At 35.3% G+C, this 21,574-nt stretch overlaps 2 protein-coding genes and 1 long non-coding RNA gene across 4 annotated transcripts in view; 1 reads left to right on the top strand and 2 right to left on the bottom strand.

Moving 5' to 3' along the window:
• The window catches only part of LOC119069679 (hematopoietically-expressed homeobox protein hhex), a 26,221-nt gene extending 10,344 nt beyond the window's left edge, over window positions 1–15,877 (bottom strand). Inside the window, exon 1 of the mRNA XM_037173800.1 lies at window positions 15,250–15,877. Coding sequence (XP_037029695.1) covers window positions 15,250–15,652 — 403 coding nt within the window. The 5' untranslated portion in view covers window positions 15,653–15,877. The remainder of the gene's footprint in view (window positions 1–15,249) is intronic.
• LOC119069678 lies at window positions 1,818–4,027 on the bottom strand. Of its 2 annotated transcripts, XM_037173798.1 has the most exons (3): window positions 3,779–4,027; window positions 3,305–3,713; window positions 1,818–3,262 (listed from the first exon to the last, which is right to left on the bottom strand). In XM_037173798.1, the coding sequence occupies exons 1-3, from the start codon at window positions 3,836–3,838 to the stop codon at window positions 1,872–1,874; spliced, it is 1,860 nt and encodes a 619-aa protein (XP_037029693.1). In that variant the 5' UTR covers window positions 3,839–4,027; the 3' UTR covers window positions 1,818–1,871. The 2 variants fall into 2 exon arrangements, with proteins under 2 accessions (XP_037029693.1, XP_037029692.1); XM_037173797.1 differs by having other exon boundaries at window positions 1,818–3,713; window positions 3,779–4,025.
• Window positions 11,616–21,574, top strand: LOC119069680. The gene is made up of 3 exons (XR_005086376.1): window positions 11,616–11,939; window positions 12,849–12,852; window positions 21,563–21,574. It is a non-coding gene; the product is annotated as an uncharacterized LOC119069680 (long non-coding RNA).

The following is a 21,574-nucleotide window of genomic DNA, read 5'->3' as shown; positions in this document are numbered from 1 at the left end:
AATAATTCGCTTCATCCGGTTGTTGCCCACAATAATGACATCTGATTGAATCGGTTAGTAGGTTGCGTCTTGGATTTAGTACCGATAACGTCTCTTTGTGTTACATGTTCGTTGGTAATGTCATTCAGTGAGTTAGGCGAAAAGCCCGTTGACGGTGTGTGTTGTTATTAAAAATACGAAGGGACATTACCTAATCAGGCATGAGCGCCGACGGAGAAACCTCGGCGGCGGCTAGCCGAAAAAAATTTCTCGGCGGCGGCGAAAAAATCGGCTTGAGCCGGCTTAAAACGGCTCGGCTGGAGGTTCCTTTTAACTTTTTTTCAAAATAAAAACGTTTAGATAAATTCATGGAAAATGAACTAGTAAGCATGAAAATAAAATTGTACGGAAAGCGAAAATGTAGGTAGATTAGGTTGTTCAAAGTGCAAGTGGAACTGGTCTTGTTACAAGCAAGTCTCTAAGTCTAAGGTTCACTAACACGTCAAGTTTTATTGCCTCAAAACTTGAACTAAATGGAAAATCATGCTCCGGTACACTCATTTAACTCATTAAGAAAATGGTTTTCGAGAAGAAATCGAAAGCTCACGAAAATCAAGTAAAAATTGAAAAGAAAAAAAATCGAGAAAATTCGCAAAGATCGATAAAGTTTTCTCAAATTTGTGAATTAACTGATTGTGCGCCTTCGGCTCTTTCCGCAAAGATCATACTTGCCAAAACAACAAACTTAGAAGCGAGGACGTAATATACCATTCTGGAAAATTCATGAAAATTCAAGAAAATTTTCAAAATTTTCTTAATTTTGAAAAAAAAAATCAAAATGTACTTGAGCTGCTTAGGATCAACAGGAATCTCGGTTTTCAAAATTATTTCACCCATTCACCTTTCGAAATCTTTATTTCATTTTCCAGCCGTTTCAAGCCGGCTTGAGCCATGTTTTTGGCACCGGCTCGGCTGCGGCGCGGCTTGCTCAAAAATGGCCGGCGACGGCTTCATCGGCGGCTTATTTTCGGCGGCGCTCATGCCTGTACCTAATGTTATTTGCAGCAATAATTCCGGATTCCGGGGTGGATTTGCGAGTAACAATAGATTACATGTACTTGGTTGATACTTTGTATGTAGTCACTCGTCAAAATAAAAATGTCCAACCGCGGACCTTTCGACTCTTAACACTCTCTAACACCCATATCAATTATGTGTCTTATACGTACGTGTGTACGAACCTCTCATCATTAATTAAAGCAATCTTGCAGTTAATCCAGCTCTTTTGTTACTTCTCTTCGATAATATTTACAAAATCAGTGCCATCGATTCGTCAATCATCTCGTTACGTACACACACACAGCCGTTTTGTCAACATTCGAAATCGGTGTAATACTTCAATCGGAATTGGTTTCCCTTTTTTCATTTCCACTTCATCGACAATTTAATCGTGTTCTGATCAATTATATCTTCTTGCATCAATCAATTCAATCGCATTACTTATCTTGATTTACGCTGTTGTTCCTACTCTGGTTTGGTAATTTATTGAAAACAAACGTAACTGTACGGTGTAGTCGTTACACTATATACGTGATACTGATAAAAGCCAATTTTGATGTTTCGTTGGCTTAGCCTTATGGACCATCGCTACTTTTAATGGAAAGGTCTTTAGAAAAGGAATATTTTGCACATCAAAACACGTCTTGTTTAATTAGAGAGAAATCTGAGGGAATCAGTAGGAACTTACAGGCGAATAGGTACTAATAGAAAGTCACGATTACAATATCACACATAAGTCAGGCGTCAGACGTTCAGTAAATGAAACAGTTTCACTGCAGTTCATTGAATTCTAAGATTTATTCGGATTCTCACTTAATCTTCACTAAACTAAACTAATTGTCATACTGCAAAGCAGATAGACAATAGAATTTTTCCGTTAAGTCCAACATAAACTTTTCAACCGCCTCCACCTTCCGCATCATTTTGACATTTTCCTCAAACTCTGCCGAAGCACGTTTATATCGCCGTTCTCTTTCTCTTCGAATTTCGTCACTTGGGCCGGAACACATTCGACCTTTGCGTAGTTCCAATACTGTCTGTGATGTTAGCCTCTGCAAGAAATCGATGAAATCCCATATGTGCTTCAATTTCAGTGACGACTCTTGATGAAAATAATCTTGTTCAATTTGATAGCCGACCAATCGGCAAATAACTAGCGATCTGTGCACGACATCTTCGCCGTTAACACTTTTTAGAGTACCCAACCATCTTGTGCGCAAGTGACGAACCAATTTGGTACCATACTCGGACGGAGTGTACCTCTTTATTACTTTGATGCCAGCGGAAAAGTTGTTTTCATCCAAATAGCATAGGGAACATGCTAAAAGCGTTGACTTACCATCGGCTCCTGACATCTTATTTTCACTTGCAAACGCTTTGAGTTCGCTTTTAAACTCAGCCGAGCATCCAATTATTTTCGCTTGTGGCCAGACCTCAGCGATTGAATGCTGTAAAGTCTGGTTGTAAGGAGTAGTGCATCCGATAACCGTTGTCGAATGATGAAACCATCTATTGATCACTTTCGGTACATGTCGAAGGGCGGCATGTGTATCGGGTAGCAAAAAGAAAGCGAATGGAACGGCACCTCCCAAATGGCTCCAAAATACCATCAACACGTGCTTAACATCCCCGAGCTTCACTTCTACGAAACTGTTGCACTGTTTCAGCAACTCTGGCGAAAAATAGAAGAATAATCTGCAATCCTCCCTGCCATTTATCATTTCGATAATCTGTGCACTGTGGAAAGCTGCGTACCAATTGAATTCGCCATTAGGTGAATGTACGGCGTCGAAGAGACGGTACTTTTTCAACAGGTTTCCATGATTGCCTTCATACCCAAATCGCTCCAGATACTTGCTGTTCGACATTGCCTTGCCTAGCTGATGCAAGTTCTGCGGAACAACTAAATTTTCATTGCTCGCATCAGCGATGTTGCCGGTCAAATTCAGCATACTTCCACGTCTGGCTGATTTTGGAGGCGACTGATGTTTTTTCGGATACACAACAGTCCTGATAAACGAATGACTACTGCTAGTGGCTGATGGTCGAGAGGCCTCTGCCCTTACTGATTCGGTGGTTTCAGTAAATGATGGTACGGAATTCGAACAAATGTCGTTGATAGTCAAACATGGCAACCTACTACACACACTTGACGGTAGAGGTGGCTGAACCTTTCTATTTTTGAAGTCCGATGATGATGTGTTCTCAGATGAGGATGGGTCGGATGATGACTTAATTAATTTCTCTTTCATTGCATCCACTACGGTACTACTCCGCTCGTCAGTTTTATGATGACTATTCCCGCCAGGACAACCAGTAGCTTGTACATGTACAGGAACGTTCACGGAGTGATTTCCATCGTCTGTTGCATTGTTTACCAACACCAGGTCGGCACGTAACACTGCGGCTACTAATTTCCAGTCAACATTCAACACATCTCGAAGATCATCTCGACTCATTTCAATCTGTTTGAACAACAGCTTCAAACGCTTCTTATTGATGAATTGTGGAACTAACGATGAGGCCGATGATGAATCGTAATTTGACGATCTTTGTTGTAAGACGTTGTACAGCTCCTGCCATACACAAAAATCCATCAGTTTGTCGACGGTAAACATAGTGTCGCCGACTCGTGGAAAAAACAATTTCCAAACAATGTACTTCCCATTCGGCGCCTATAAGCAAATTACAATTGAAAAATCAGTTGATGGTTAGGAATATTGCCGTGATGTTGACTAACCGAAATGACTTCATACGTTATTGTATGACTCATCAGGAACACGGGTGAAGCATCACTCATTTTGTTAAAAAAAAAAAACTTTCACTAAAACCAGAACATTTTTCAGGCAAAATTAAACGTTCTATCGTCGATGGCTGTCAGTAGAAACGGTGTCAATCTTATTCTCTATTTCATTTTTCTTCTCATTGTGTTGATAACTGGTTCTCTCATTGCCTATACCCGCTTAGTATCAGCACAGTATTTTTTAGGTTGTAACAAATTTCAGTTCGGGTTCGGTCTGACCGGAACTGAACTTGAACCTGGTTTGGACTCGAACCAGAAATTTAAGTTCAGGTTCGGGTTGTAATCTGGTTCGGGTTGAGATCCGGTTCGGGTTAGCCTGAATTGAAACCGGCTCTCAATACCAATTAAAATGAAAAATCATATATTTAAATGTGTGTGTGACAGCTTCGTGTACAGACAGTAAGAGGGACTCTAAATGTCAAAGTAAAGGGACTCAAAATGTCAAAAGAATACTAAAGTTGACGTTTTCGTTTTAGTGGTTTGTGTGATATAATTTTTCAATGAATTTCGAGTCATAATTCATCTAGGTAGTCTACCTCTATGAGATAAACAAAACTCTTTTTCAGTATTAAAGCACTGCCGCCAAATTTGACACTTGTTAATTCAGCGTTCTGCGAGGAGCAGTGCTGTGGGTATACGATACCCACAATATTCAACTAGGAAGCAAGTTCGTTCATGAACGAGAAAAAAGTCGGATTAAATGTTTAATCTACAGAAAGATTACGAATATTTTTAATTTTTCGAAAGATTTCGTTTCAATCTTTTTTCAAAGATTACAAAAATTAAATCTTTCGATAGATTGCGTTTCGGGTTAAAATGGCTAAAATTGATAGTAGCAATGAAAAGTAAAGATTTTACCACGAAAATGTTTTTGTTTAAAGTTCGTTGTTATGGTATCTAGAGTTTATGATTAGAAGCTACTGCCATGTGTAATTTTTTGTCATCTGATAGCGATTCAAAAGTAAAAACCACAGAACACAAATGTTTGTGATTTTTTTTTTGCTTTTCTTAAAGGATATTGATTTCCGAGTTAAGAAAATCGTTGAAAAAGTAAATAATTCTTCCATGCAAATTGGTCTGTTATACTTCTTAATCAATGGTACAATTAAATATGGGTGCAAAATACCGTTTTATTATAATATTTTCCATACGCTTATGGCACTTTTCAATACTTTTGCCAGGCTCAACTTCCTTATCAGATCTATGAAGTATGATAACCGTTTATTAAATAATTGGAAAAATAAAAAAAAATGTTGCCTTCGATTAGGATTTGAACTCGTTTACTATGATGGTTACCTCAGTTAGTACAAAGGTTTCGTTCAGAAGATTAATTTTTTAATCTTTGAAAGAGTAGAATCTCCGCAACAACGGTTCGAGAAAGAATCTTGCTAAGATTAAGAACCCAATAGCTCAGTGGTAAAGTACAGGACGGGAGATACGGAGTTACCGAGGTGAACGAGTTCAAATCCTGATCAAAGTAAGTAAAAAAAACATTTAATTTCAACTAAATAAATAAAGTTTCCAATTTCAGAATAAATAAAACAAATAAATCTGACTCAATATTCAAATAAATGTTGGAAAAAATTTTTTAATTTCAAAATAAACGAGCCATCAGAACAGTCGGAGCGTTTGCTGCGACTGAGCCCCGTACAAACCCGTATATCTATTGCGTACGTGACCCTAGTGCGTCTGTCACCCTACTTTGATCGTAAGCCTATTGCGCCGGTTAATGTAGTTAAAGTAAAATTATTATGTACATCTTACAAATTGCGCAAAGCGCAATTACGAAGCCCCGTACGACGTTCCTTTCAAATGAAACAAAAATTTCAAATCGCCCTAAAATTTTATTTTTTTGAAGGGCCTAGTATCGGCCTCAGTCCGAGGACCCAAATTTAAATTTTTTTTCTACTACATTCTATTCGGCCTTTGCTTACCTTCCAAATGAAACAAAAATTACGAAAAACGGATGAAATTTGCTCGAGTTATATGTAAAATACACATAGGGCCCTAGTAGTGGCCTCAGTCCGAGGACCCAAATTTAAAAAAATTTTCAACTACATTCTATTCGGCCTTTGATTACCTCCCAAATGAAACAAAAATTACGAAAAACGGATGAAATTTGCTCGAGTTATATGTAAAATACACATAGAGCCCTAGTAGTGGCCTTAGTCCAAGGACCCAAATTTAATTTTTTTTCAACGACATTCTATTCGGCCTTTGATTACCTTCCAAATGAAACAAAAATTACGAAAAACGGATGAAATTTACTCGAGTTATATGTGAAATACACATAGGGCCCTAGTAGCGGCCTTAAACCAAGGACCCAAATTTAATTTTTTTTCAACAACGTTCTATTCGGCATTCGATTACCTTCCAAATCAAACAAAAATTACGAAAAACGAATGAAATTTACTCGAGTTCTATGTAAAATACACATAGGGCCCTAGTAGCATTTCACTTCTAAGGCCCTAACTCACGGTCCACTCACCCGATTTAAAAAAAACTTTTTTTTTCTGGATTGGTATTGACAATACCTATCATTTGCCGTGTCATTTACATTTCCATCGTTTATTTTGCCATAAATATCACCAAAAGACCTTAAATCACTTAGGTGGCCCTAACTCACGAAGGGCCGACCCGAATATGCCCATCTTCGAACTTAGCCTCACTATTTCGACTATCTTTCAGGGAATTTTTTTTTTTTGAAATCGGATTTGATTTACTCAAGATATCGACGTGACAGACGGACAGACGGACAGACGGACAGACGGACAGACGGACAGACAAAATTTTTATTGCAGATTCGTCATCTATGAACATAGGCAAACACTTTGCCCTTACCGTCTGCTTCGAATTCCATCAATTACACACGGCATCGTAATCCTATAAGCCCCTTTGTACTTCGTACGGGGCTAAAAAAATTGAAATCTCTAGGAAGATTTCGATCTAATCCGTCGACAGATTATTTTCGAAAGATTAAATGCAAGTAATCTTTCGAAAAATTAGATTTCAATCCAAAAATAAATTTGGTCCTATATGTAATCCGAAAAAGATTTAAATCTAATCCAGGATTTTTCTCTGTGCAGTATAAACTAAATGCAACAAACTCCAATCATATAAAATCATGTTCCACATTATGAAGAGTTTATTTTAATTCATTTATTTTATCATTCCTTTATTATAATGTGGGAAATACTATTAGTATATGCGAAACAAATCACAAATTAATCTTACAGATAAATACAAATACATTTTCATCGAAAACTTGGTCTAAGAAATTTTAGTTCAGCGATTAGAAATCAAATCTTTGTCTAAGCGTTAGGCTATATCACAGAGTCAAATAAATAAAAAATAAATAAGTTCAAATTGCACATCTCAATTCAAGTTGAAAGTTTTTATACACTTCAAACTTCGAAGGTTATTACAGAATTATTACTTTTGTATTCATGTGTGGCTTGTTTCAAGATTGGATGATAGTAAATCCAGGGACGAAAATCGAAACGTTCGTTGTATTTTAACTGTTAAAAACGTTGTCTGCAACTCGCTGTTTTTTTTTTCTTTTTTTCTTGGATACACGATGTATTTATCACTCTGCGGCATACATAACTATTACATGCTCCTGCACCGAAACCCGTTCTTTTCATCAACGAAGCACTTTTTTCGGTGATTGGTGATCCGAAGCGAAGTCGAAGACTTGACTGTTAAACTTTTCCGTCCTTGTGACGTAAATAACTATTACGAGGGCGAAAGTGTGAAAACTGACACATTTTCGTCCAACTTTCGTGTGAATGTGATTGATTCGTGTGAAGCCGAAGCGTATGACTTTTCATTTTTATCCCGAGCTATGTTATGAACTTTACGGGCTCAAAGTACCGAAGGAAGCCGGAACTATTATGAAAAATTCGGTTTTCGGCCAGAGTCGAAATTGTTTAAAACCAGACGTAGCTCTTAGATTTAGAACCCACAATCTTTGTGTAACTGATACACACGGATCGAAATACATTCCTAGTGGCGAATGGGGCTACATGGCTTTATGGTGAATATGCTTTGTTAAAACAAATAAATGTGGAAATATTTGGAAAATATTATATCTTTCGGGTGCAATATTAAGTGATTGCATGGGTGGTCAAAAACTAAAAATGCACAAACTTCTCGATGCGACGGAATGAAATCAAAACGGTTAGGTTTGTGCAACAGCAATGAACATGAAAAAGAGTAAAAGGTAAGTGTTCCATAAAATTTATTTTAAATAAGATTTTAATTCTGGCTTCATGCGAAAGTTGACCATTAAATAGCAGTTTGACCCCTGCCAATTCCTTAATCAACTTTTGAATGAGACAGACAATAAAGCATATGGATGCTGCTATGCATAATGCATCAATTCGGAAACAACTTTGTGATGCGAGTACCGTGTGTTTTTGCTTCAGTAGCTTGGTAGTTTGATCTTCTCGGAAAAATGTAATGAATTACGCTCATAACCTCCAATGTAATCTAAAATTCATTTCAGCACTACAGTCAGAGGCAGCGAAATTTTAGCATGAATTTGATGCAGCTGTTTTTATACAAGCAGACATACAATCAAAACTGTTTATACGTCTCAACCATATAAACAGTTTTGATTGTTTGAGTGTCTGAAAAACAGCTGAAGCAATTTCATGCTGAAATTTCATTGCCTTTAACTGTAGTCCGAAGTTAAATATAAAAGTTAAATTAATTTTGTTTTTGTTATCGAATTGTATAAAATCTGGGAACGATGTGAACTGTTTTGCACACAAATCACTGGTCAATTTTGACATTGTGCTCTATTTGACAGATGTTACTCAAAGCACTTATGCTAGAAGTGCGTTGTTATTATGCGAAATGTGAATTGAGTTTTCGACAATTGAAGAGATATGTTTTTTTTGCGGTTAAGCAACCATTAAACCAAGTCAATTGAGATTATGAGATTTAGGATCAAATTTATTCCATGTTCTGCTCTAAGGACCTATCAAGAATATCTGATATACCTTAAATGTTTTTATCAAAGAATTATTGTCAGTGTAGTACTTAGTCATCGAACGGTCCTTGAATATAATACATTTTTGGGTTGCCATTTCGCAACAACCACATTGATCACTATAATCGCGCATATACTGGGTTTTAGATAGGCTACCCACACTATCTATTAATTCTGTAATGATGGCCTCTAATCACATTTTGAATTTCATTAATACGTCAAGGATTTAATACGAAGATTTGAACGTGTTTCATGGTTCGTTCGTTCGATGATATTTTCTTTTTTCTGTGGCCCCGTAATCAGTTCGAAATATAAATCCCTTGTATTTATAGTCGATATTTTTTAACGGATTGCCTTTATAAAACGGGTATAATGTTTTTGATAATATCCAATGGCGCCATTACTATCTATTTAGTTGATACCGAAAACGTTAAATTTATCCTCAAACTCGAAGACCTTATTTATTGAAGTTTACACAATGTATTATTAACCGAAATAAAATTGATTATATTGTAAACTTTAGGATTGATTAATGTTGTTTTTTTGTGTGTTGTGTGGTGGATCTATTCTTTATCAAAAATTATATGCATTATTATAATAAATTATAATAACAAAAAAAAAACGAAACGAAACGAAAATGTAGCCATATCACAACCACTGATATTAGATGGTGATAATAAATAACTTCTGGATTTTAGTTTACTTTTTTTCAGAATTTTTTTTTGTCATCGTTATAGACGTGATACACCTATTATTTGATTTTTATCAAATCAAATACTTTAATAATAAAATGCGCTACTGGTCATACGCGCATAGAGTACATTATCGAATATATATAGATATATAAAAAATTGGTGAGAGTTCGTTAAAGCAAATATAGACAGTTCCAATGGTGGCGATGATTTTCGTGTTAATAATCCTTTTCCATAATTTTTTTTTATCAGATTTTGAACGAATTATATATTGTGTGTGCGGTGATATACACTGATACTATAAGGCGCCAAATAAATCAACCGATCCATTGTCTAATCGAAAATATGAACAGATTATTCAATTTTTTTTTGTTCTATTTCTTTTCAAAACTAAATGTACAAAATCAAATGGAGTGATGATTGGGATTTACGGATTCAATTTGAAATAATCGGAAAAGTTCGATTCATTTGTTTTGTATCATTTAATAAAATTTGCCAACATATTGTTCGGAAAACAAATTTTGCTCCCAATATTTACGGTCTACCTTGTAATATTTCCGAAGAAGCCGGTATTTCATGAATTGAATGAAAATATTGTTAAATTGAATTATTTTAACGCTCAATCAAAAACTAGTAAAATCCGTTAATTACCACCAGAATGATTCATTCAACATTGGATGCAAGCTTAAACAAAAAAATCTCTCCATCGATGTCGTCGTCTGTCCCGCGGACTTTTTTCGAAATATTGTTATTATAAAAGATGTTAAAAAATTATGTTTATTCCATCGATTTCTCAACATTTTGACGATGTACATGGCAGTGACGAAAATAAATCTCGTCATAATGGAATCTGTTGATTGAATATTGAAAACGAGCCGTCAGAACAGTCGGAGTGTTTGCTGCGACTGAGCCCCGTACGAACCCGTACATCTATTGCGCACGTGACCCTAGTTCGTCCGTCGCCCTACTCTTAACGTAAGTCTACTGCGCCCGTAAACGTCGGTAAAGTAAAATTCTTATGAAATTATTAACCTATATTTACCTATAAATAAACAATTTACTGATAAATATGCTAGTATATAGCTCAAAATAACTATCTATACCGTTATATAGCTCAATATAGCTCAATATAGCTATATATATTTATATATAGATATCCATATTTGGGATCCTTGAAACACCACACACACATAACCAATCACTTCCCACTGATCAGTAACTTTGTAAGTATCATTTTCACCGATTTATATTGTTTTTACAAAAATCCAAAATGGCGGCCGACGGCCATTTTATTAGGAGACCTGAAATAGTACTGACGATTCACATTTATTAATACCTTTCAAACAAAAAAAAATCATGAAATTCGGTCAAATTTTACTCGAGATATTAACAAAAAACACCACCTTCACTGTACGGCCGAGTAGCCTCATATAAGCTCACTCCAAGAGACCTAGCTCACGCTCCGGTGAACCGCATTTCATGAACTTTTTTTCCCTTATTGGTACGGTCAATACCTATCTATTGAAGCAAAATCCATCTAAATACGTTCAAATTTGGCCAACCTACAAGCAAAAACGGCTTGCCGCCCTGCACCTAGTTCACACCAAGGGGTCTAACAAACGAGTCGGTCATCCAATTTCCATTAACTTTTTTTTTGTCGATAGGTATTGTAAATACCTTTCATTTGATGTATCACTTACCAGTGTAGCCTTTAAATGGCCAGAGAAATCTTTGGAAAACGTTAAAGCACTTATGGGGCCCCAACTCGGGAGGGGTCGACCCAAAATCGCCCATCTTCGAACTTAGCCTCACAATTTCAACTACCTTTCAGGGGAAAAAAAATTTTGAAATAGGATTTGATTTACTCAAGTTATCGACGTGACAGACGGACAGACGGACAGACGGACAGAAGGACAGACGGACAGACAAAATTTTTATTGTGGATTCGTCATCCATGAACATAGGCAAACACTTTTCCCTTACCGCCCGCTTCGAATTCCATCAATTACACACGGCACCGTAATCCTATAAGCCCCTTCGTACTTCGTACGGGGCTAAAAATTACGATCAAAAATCGAATTTGCAAAATGGGGGATTGAAGTTTGGACCAATTCGACGCAGAACGTTATTCTAAGCAAAAAATTGTTCTACGAAATGCCTCTAAAATGCACAGATTTTTTTATAAAATTAATTTTGTTTACAAAGTACGAACCTAAATCGACCCAATTTTGTCAGCCGCCTAAAATGTGCCGGAGGCCATTTCCAGTCTCGATGAAAATAAGTATGTGTAAGGTGTTCTGCAGCAAGAACTACATGGGTATCGACAATTCTGATCAAAAGAATTGCTAAAAACAGTGTAAAATCAAAAAAAAAACAGGGCCGCCATTTTGTAATTTTCTTACGGTCGGCTGTACGATTCGAAGTTTAGACGAACTTATAAAAAGATCAGTGCATTTCGGAGACATACCGTTGAACAACTTTTTGTTTAGAATAATGTTTTACGTCGATTAAAAATAACTTCTCAAAACTTCAGTCCCCATTTGGTCAATTAAATTCGGTTCAGGCTCACCGTCCTCAAATGAACGCTTACACCAACCTCCACTATACAAGAAGCGAATTTACTAGAAAATCCACTGACAACTAGGGATGGGAGGCGTTCAAAATTATCGATAATATCAATCGAAAGAAATTATCGATAATCGATTAATCATTTCGTTATCGATATTTTAATAATTATCGATAATTATCAAAATATCGATATTTTGATATTTATCTGAAAATTCATGATAATATACCGATATATCGGAATATATCGATAAATATCGGATTTTCGGACCGAAATATCGATATATCGAATTATCGATATCTTGATAATTATCAAAATATCAATAATTATCGATTATCGATATTTTTTTTTGATAATTTTCGATAAAAAAAGTCGATAATTATCGATTATCGATAATCGATAATTATCGATAATCATTTTCATTATCGCCCATGCCTACTGACAACCGAAATAATCTGTAGAAAATTTTTTGGAAATGAGAAAATCCTTTTATCACAAGATCCTCAAAATCGATGGAAAACGGTTCTGCCACTAGTTCGATCTGTGAGATAGTGTGATAACGCCCTCACTTGGAAGGGCTGACATTTAGGGTTTAGCAAAATGTCAGGATTCGGCACATTTCAAGTGAATGCTTTGCATTTAGTAATGCTGTTCAAAAATAAACCACATCTCATCAGGCCATGGCGACAGTTGCAAAGAGATGACCAACGTCTAGATCTATGAAGGAAGTCATTCCCTTTTTGGATGTACAAGTCTAGTGAATCATAAATGAAATGAAAGTAAACTTTCATATCATTTCATCACCCGATTTGATAACAGATGCGGGTTTTGTGGTGAAGCAGGGTCTAATATTAGAAAAAAATTTCACTAAATTTTACTAAACTTTTCTCCAATGGCCCTGTGGTGAAGCGACCACTACGTTGGTATATACCAACAAAATCGAAGAAAGTTCTCAGAAAACTAAAAGAAATCCTTGAAATGCCATTTCCTCGCCATTTCCGATTATGTTGTTGAAAGTTGTGAGAAACTTTTAAAAACGACGGTGCTTCATATTGGTCGTATATATTGTCTTTACTTTCAAGGTGACACGAAATTCGTGTAAATGAAAAACTTGTCCTTTACCAATCTCTCGAATTAAAATTGTCAAATATTTCCACCGAATGAAATGGAAATTGGAAACTAGCGTAAATTGTCATTAAAATTAGCCACTAATATGATGATGTATATAATGGAAGTGCTGCAACGAAATGAAGTTACGGGTAATTGGCCATATCAAAAATAAATGGCTACATTCATGATTTCGTGTATTTGGTGTTTGGTGGTATCGTTGGAAGAGCATACAAAAATTTCGAAGCGGTTCCATTAAAAACATTTGCTGTGCATACCATTCATTTCGAATTTGATTTAATTTGAGTCAATAAATTCGAACTGAATATTTGTAATATGCAACGCTACCTCCATGCGATTGAAATATTTAATTTTGTAAAATTGTTGCAGTGACGAATTTCAGAGAAATTTTCAAAATTAATCGCAAGGCCAGTACCGCTAGTCACTTCAATTAAAAGTCTTCGTATTTTTTCGCTGATAAACTAACACTCAATTGAGCGATATTCAACTATAAGGAAATTGCTCTGCAGAGCGATTAAGACGAAGATGTGTCGTTAAGAGCAATTATTTTCAAATCTCATGTTTTGATGTTTGATTTTAAGTGGACTCCTGAACAGTAGAAGGCATAGAGTAGCCCACATTGTGGCCCCTGACGATTTCCCCAAATGTATTTGATTTCATTCTACATTTCTTAGGAATTATAAAGATGAACTTTAAGGCTTCCATAACTAGAGGGTTGCAATTGTGTCTTTTTGGAGTAACTCGACTTCGACAGACTTCTAAAAAAGGATTTTTTGCATTGGTACGCTCTTTCACGATAAGACAACTGTGACTGCTTTGTTGGCGGCTTTGTGCATATGCTATCCGCAAACTATTTGCAGATGACTGGGAATAGTCAATTCGTTTAATTAATATGTTTTACCATGAGATCTGTTATAAATATAAATTAACTGGTACAGATTACGACATACAGGATACCCTATTAGCGATCGACGATAGTAAAAGGGTAAAGAACAAGCGACCTTAAACATCGCAGCGTGCAGAAGTGATACAGAGTTACTTCAAAGGAAAATAAAATCTCATTCATATGGTTGATGTCTGGCATGGTAAACATGCAATGCAATAAGCAGCTCAATGAATACATTGACATAACATTATATTAATGAATGAATGAATGGGATGGTAAGTTGAAACGTCGAGTTTTCTTGTGAATTTTATTTATTTTATTAATTATGATCTGGGACTTATTTGACTGAAAGAGGTCATGAATTGTTACGATGGCTCGACCAAATTTTCAAGATCGAACCATATCATCAATGCAAAATCAGAAGATTTCGAAATGGTTGTAACACTAAATCACCAATCACTAAAATCAGCATCATCATCATCATCATCATCATGTCATTTCAAGTATAAATATAGTCCCCAAGACAAAACAAACGGTTGAGGAAATTAACTTTTTATTGAGGAAAAGAAATGATTTTTCTCAGTGCCAGATGCTAGATGAATATTTTAGAGAAAATTTTCTTTTCCAAGATTCAACAACTTATTCCATCAAACTTCCAACGGACGAAGAAAAAAATGAAATTTCGGATGTACGTTCAAGCCGTACAAAATCTACATTTTAGACGTAGTGATGTACGTCTAAGACGAAAAATGTACAGATAAAACGTTAAATGTACGGATAACTCAACCATTGGTCTCATCGTCGAAATGTACGTTTTAGCCGTAGCATGATTTACGTTTAAGACGTAGGATGGTGTACATGTAAGACGTACAAAAATATTTTGTTTGGTGTTGATGTCAAAAGTTATTTCTGAATTGTTTCACAAATTATTAAAAAAAAACACAATTTCAATCAATTAATAATTGTTGTATTGCTCGTCTGGTAATATTGAATTACTAAGATGTTGTATTGCTTTGATATTGCAATGTTAAAAAACAATCATTTCAATGAACGATAGTTATCTTAGCCACTACTAATGCCCTACTCTTGCAGTACAATTAACTCCAAGTTAATTAATTAAAAACCAAAAATTGTACAAACCTTTGTGGAATGCATTCGCATAATGTTCGAAATAGGCCGCGGCCGGCGAAAATGACGACATGCCCAGCGGCATCGGGAAGCAAAAATTAGACTTTTGCATATCCAATACATTTTGTGGATACATTGGCAATGGTTTTCGGGGCGAATCTGTTGAATTTGTTGATTGTACCGATGAATTTTCCGACGATGTTGACGTTATAACCGTATTGTGTGTCTGACTTTGGCCGTTGGCCGATGTTGCACTGTTTATGTGTTCGATGTACGATTTGAAATTATCCATATTTGTTGAGATTTTGTAACCGTTGTTCGGATGGCTGTTGTTGTTATTATTAATATTTTCCACTGACTGTTGCTGAAGGATATCATCAATACGAAATGAAGATTTCTTTTTTGATGTGCCCATTTCACATTTAGACGAACAAAAAATAAATTATTTTTTTAAAATAAATTTTCTGGTTCTACTAATACGAAAAGCCAAAAATTTGATCCGAGTAATTAAAATAAAAAAAATCAAAAAAAAAATAACGACAACAAAATCACGTCAACCACTTTAACACGTTGTTATTAGAACAAGATCACAACTGCGATTAAGTGGATATCAAACTATGAATGATGTCCCTTTGGTATTCACAAAATGACTAAGACTATTTATCAATTTGAACACACATATATAAACGCCAGTAAATCGCCGAATTATTTGATAAAAAATATACAAAAAAAAATTATTGGAAGTGATAAAAAAGAAGTTATAACACACCATCATAACATTATACTATTCTGTTTTGATTACAAATTTGTGTGTGCACCTTAAATAGTTATTTATGCACCATGCATCGTATGAAGCCATCTTCACACGTTGTCAATCCGACGCGAAGACGTGCTGTGAAGTGATTCATTCAATTTTGAGTGCAAAACAAACGTTTCTAATAGCAAGACGTTCGACAATTAAATGTCTTTCGATGTTTTTGATTATCATGCAGTCCATTTCTCTTCAGGCCATTGGTACCGATACAATGCTCTATCAACACTACATCAATTTACACACTAACAAGTCTAGCGAATTATAACTAAAATGAAATTTCAATTCTTCCCTCAGCTTGCCGACTATTGACTTGACGGGTCTGCCTATGGCAAGCTCCCCTAAAAGCAAAACAGAGTTTGGTTGTTTCGTCTCATACGATGTGGAAAATGTTTCTTGGATGTTGATTCGATATTTGTGGTTTTGACATGTGGAGGATTCGAATAGACCTCACGTAAAAACCGAAAAGCGGTTTTGGGCGAGACTGTGTAGACATATTTTCATGTCGCACGTATGGAATAGCTATTTTCCTATCCTCTGCCCATTGAAAATTTTGTTGTTGAGTATTCGACGAGCCCTATAAGCCCTAGTGTATATTTCAGCCGAAACGCATCTTACAAAATCAAAATTGGTGTCAAAAATGTATAGTCAAGTCAAATGAAGATGTAATTGACTCATAAAATTTTTGTTTGAAGGTCTGGCGTTCCTGACTAGTTGAATATTCGTTTTTCTACACACGCTACTCTGTCCAACAAAAATTTTATTTTTCAATTGCGTTCTATATTTGACTCTACTGCCTTTTCAGTTTGACACTTCGTTTTCAGGTCTACCAAATTTAAGGACGTTCTCAAGCTCAAAAACAATGGTCGTAAAACAAATGTTTCTCGCCCTGCAAAATCCAACAACACTACACTAGTCTCCGAGGGTGAATATACTATTTGCTGCACTCATTCCTTGGATAAATTAATCTACCTCTTTATATGATCAGACGAAGGCAGGTCAGATATAGTTTAGTTCCGCCATTGAATTGCATAAAGATTAATAATGGCTTGATTACACGAATTATATGATAAGTTTGCGAAAAGCGTATACAATTTTTGGATATTTATTTATTTCTGTTCGTATTTCAACAGTCGATTGTACTAATCCTTGCAGGCAGATGTCGAAAAAAAAAATGTGGAAGAATAAGTCCGTGTATTTTGTAGGTATGGCCTTAGATATGGATTTCGCTTGTGTGATAATTTTATTTGATTGGCTCGGAACATCATGATTGCGTAGACTCAGTACAGTATTTCATAATATTTTGGGGAACGGTTCCACAAGAAACTTTTACCCTCCAAAAAAATTTAATCTCAATTCGATTCTCAGTTTATAAATCTTTTCTGTGTGATGCTATTTATAGGACGATTAATTCGCATTTCAATTTTATCTGTTAGACCAGTAATGCTACATTTCATTTGTTATGCAATGATACGTTGCTGTGATATGAATTCACAGGATTCATTATCGTGCTCTGCAATAAATGCAATGATGTCTCATTTACTTGCTGGACCATTGACATACAATCAGTCAGGCCCGTAACTAGTCCCCAAATTAATTTTTGGGTGTCCTAAGCCTAAGCTAAAAGTTTGTGGATCCGAGAGACAACCAGCGGCAACCAGCACGAAAATGAGATTTTTATTTATTCCTTTTTCAATGTTGCGTCTCTTTCTGCCGCTTTTCCGATTGCAACACATCAAATGTCTATATAAGATGGAGACAACAAGTCATCTGGGAAAGGCTAAAAAAAAAACAAATATTTTCATACGAGAATCCGAAAGGCACTTCGGGAATCGCCACTATGGCCAGTCCGGGCCTGAGAGTCAGAGTTGATGAGACAGAGAGAGAGAGAGATGTACACAATACATATGAATCAGACCTCGGTTTAATTAACGCAGTTGAGAGGATATTTAATGTAAGAAATTAATGTAATTTAGAAGACAAAATTGCAAAACAAACGACGGACAAATTGACCTCTTGATGCTATCTAATCAACAGGTCATATTACATTCAAAGCTATACCTAATAAAACAAGAGAAAACACAGTGACTTCCTAAATTTTCTGTAGCTTAAAAGGTCATACGTATAACTAATTGGTAATGTTTCCGAAAGTGAAAACTATCACATCGAAATGTTAGAACCACCCATCTATAACTATATCTACAGCCTACACACATTGGGGGTGAAAATTTTCATAAATTAGATTTGTGACAATTTATTCACTTGAGTTTCTCACATTTATATTAATTGTGTACAGTCTTGTCGCATAAACGAACGAAATTACTTACGTTTAACGAAACAGAATTGTTATTTAGTGTCGGCTGTTACATCTTCGTTAGACTTTGACGTGATTATTAATTTGCACAAATAAATTGTTGTGCCCATGTTGGAAAGTAATGGTTCATCATGACAGAAGTGAGAATTTCTCTAGCTTTTCTGAGTTGGGTTTTTCATTGCACTTTGTAGATAGTTCGGATAATTGATTTAATCTCATCACTAAATGATGATGAACCAAATAAATTGATTGTGTACGATCTTGAAGATTGATGTACTGAGACTATTTTTGAAAATATTGAAAATTAAGCAAAATCTAGGACAATGTGAGAAAATTAAAAAAAATTTTGGGGAATGTTTTATCAAAAACATTCCCTGATAATAAACGTATCAACTCTAAAGTATAGTTTCCACATAAAAAGACCACTCCGTTTAGCCTCCGTTTACATGACAGTTGTAAAATAGAACAAAGGAACTGTCACGTAAACGGAGTAAAAAATTGAAATAAATTCAATTTCCACTCCGTTTGCGTGACAGTACTTTTGTTCTATTTTACAACTGTCATGTAAACGGAGTGGTCTTTTTAAGTGGAAACCATACTTAATAAGTATAATGTTCACAAGTTACACACGCCGAAAATGGCGGTATTTTTTGAACCGTCACACATCTTAGAAAATACAAATTGATGTCAAAATGGAAGTATAATCGCATGCCAAATGAAGATGTAATCCACGCCATTAGTCATATAAATTTATACGTCAGAGAGAGCTTTTTTCTCCTTTGTTACGATCTGTCAGTTTTTCTATTTTGCGATTTAATCTGGAAATGAAAACTAAAATTGAGATATCTTTGCTGTTTTAAGTGGTTTTTCATATTTTTTTGGACCAAAATGTTTTAAAGTGTGTTTGGAATCGATTGACATTAACAAAATAATAAAATAGAAAAAAATATTTTCACACAATTTATTAATGCCAATCGATTCCAAACACATTTTAAAACATTTTGGTCCAAAAAAATATGAAAAACCACTTAAAACAGCAAAAATATCTCAATTTTAGTTTTCATTTCCATACTAAATCGCAAAATAGAAAAACTGACAGATCGTAACAAAGGAGAAAAAAGCTCTCTCTGACGTATAAATTTATACGACTAATGGCGTGGATTGAAGAATTATAATTGCCTGACGTTCCTGACAAGTGAAAATTCGTCTTTTTACACACGCCAGAATTGGTTTTAAATTTTGTTTGACAATTACATTCTATATTTGGCTCTACTACTGCCTTCATTTTGACACTGACGGATTCTTCTGAAAAACAGAATCTTGAAATCGGACGCATTTTCCATTGGACTTTTTTATATGTGCCTAGATTAGTATTGGTCCTTAGAACCTATAACCACTTTCAAAAAAATTCTTCGAAGCTTGTGTGGCTGGTGGGAGGTGATCGAAAACTGAAAACATGCACTTTTCTTACAAACATTTCTCCAGCTACACGAGCCGTACGAGCTCAAGTATTTTCAAAGCAACTTTTTGACTTGGTTCCAACGACTCATACATTTGGATGCCTAGTGGCAGAAGAAGAAGAGGCAGATGTTGAGGAAACTACTGTTAGAAATATTGGTAAAATAGGGAAAAGTGAAAACGTCCTGAAAGAATGGAAACGGTAGAAATCAAAATCGTCTGCCACTTTCGACGAATTTTTTTAGATTTTCTTTTTAAAAAATTGTATTGGACCAATATTTTGTTGATAAAACTTTTGCGTACAGACGCAGAAGGCAGAATTCGTCACCTTCAGTGATATCAGTTATTTTGAAGTAGGATGAAGGACCTGCGTCACTTTCACCCTTTAGAGTTTTTGACTGATCTTTACATGGTTGCGGGTCGAAAAATGTTATTTTGATCGAAACAGAAAATGTGTTGGTTTTCAAAATTCTGTGTGTGTATCTCTAACCCACTAAACAACTCGAAATAAAATTGAAAATCCACGTTCTTGTGTGTTTATTAACCTCGGCCTCGCCCTCGAACCAACAAAATTCAAACGAAAACACGACCTTTCAACTTTTTACCCCTTGTTATGTTAAATAACTATTTTTTTACGAATTGGAAATAAAATAGGAACTGTTGACTATTCAGACCATTCATCTGTTAAATCATAGATCATCGGCTCGAATCCACTGAGGTGCAAAATTTTAATTAAATTAATTTATAAGCAAAGTTCAAAAGCCTTTCGTTGCTAAATGAAACATCCAACCTATAATATGAGATATGTAGTGTGGCAAATATGTATTTTTTTATGCAACTCGAGATCATAATGGTCGAAAACTGCGAATTTTAGATCCCTCTGTCGCATAAAACGTTGAATGAATATCGGTGTGAAGTACTTGATTAGGCTCACAAGGGCCGTGTGTCAAAATACACATCAAGAGCCTAATAAAGTACTTCGCACTCGATGGCATAAATAACTATTAAATTATTTGCCAATATTGCTACGTGACGAATCGTTAAAAGCACATCCGACTCATTGAGAACTCATTTTCAAATAAAATCCGCTCGAAAATGTGTCTAAAAATAGTTTCAACTCTAAAAGACGTCCACTTTCAAAGCGCACCCAATCGAATATGACACTCTAAAATGGTATTTCTAATTGACCTTTACTTACCGTCTAAATTATCTTCGTTATTATCGGAACATTTCAAAAGACCCAAATTTCACTTGTACAACTAATAAACAACAACAACAACACAAAAAATATTAAATATCAATCGGATGGATGAATTTAAATTGTTATTTCAAGAATGAATTTGTTTGTTTTTCGATTTTTGTGTTTTTCTTTGCGTAATGTGTCTAAAATACAGTTTAGAATACATGACGCCTCCCGAAAATTACACTTTTACTTTTCATCTATAACTCATCATATGTGCATATATATCATGGGTGTATTCGGGCTGTTTATGTATTTTAATTTGAAAACGTGGGTGGCTTTACTCCATTTGATTTTGATAGAATTTCTGAGAAAAAACAACGCTGATTACCTAATGAGTTTTTCCTCATTTTAAAATACACAAAAATTTTCTATTTTCCAAAAATCTTTTTTGTTTGAATATCAGTTTTAATTCTAATTAATATTTCCATCTTTTATAAGCAGACAGACGATGAAATGCATCTGAAGTCAACATTCAAAGTTGGTGTACGTGTGTGTTGAGAAATGCACAGAT

Source organism: Bradysia coprophila (genome assembly GCF_014529535.1).
Source record: "Bradysia coprophila strain Holo2 chromosome X unlocalized genomic scaffold, BU_Bcop_v1 contig_39, whole genome shotgun sequence".
NCBI classification, from domain to species: Eukaryota; Metazoa; Arthropoda; class Insecta; order Diptera; family Sciaridae; genus Bradysia; species Bradysia coprophila.
The sequence above is the reverse complement of the archived record's forward strand: the minus strand, read 5'-3'. Positions and strand labels throughout refer to the sequence as shown.

Bases quoted from the DNA above. Each gene is read 5' to 3' on its own strand.
- LOC119069678 (XM_037173797.1), bottom strand. From the start codon at position 3,838: ATGAGTGATGCTTCACCCGTGTTCCTGATGAGTCATACAATAACGTAT. The intron at 3,714-3,778 runs GTTAGTCAACAT...ATTTGCTTATAG, and splicing joins TAACGTATGAAGTCATTTCG to GCGCCGAATGGGAAGTACAT.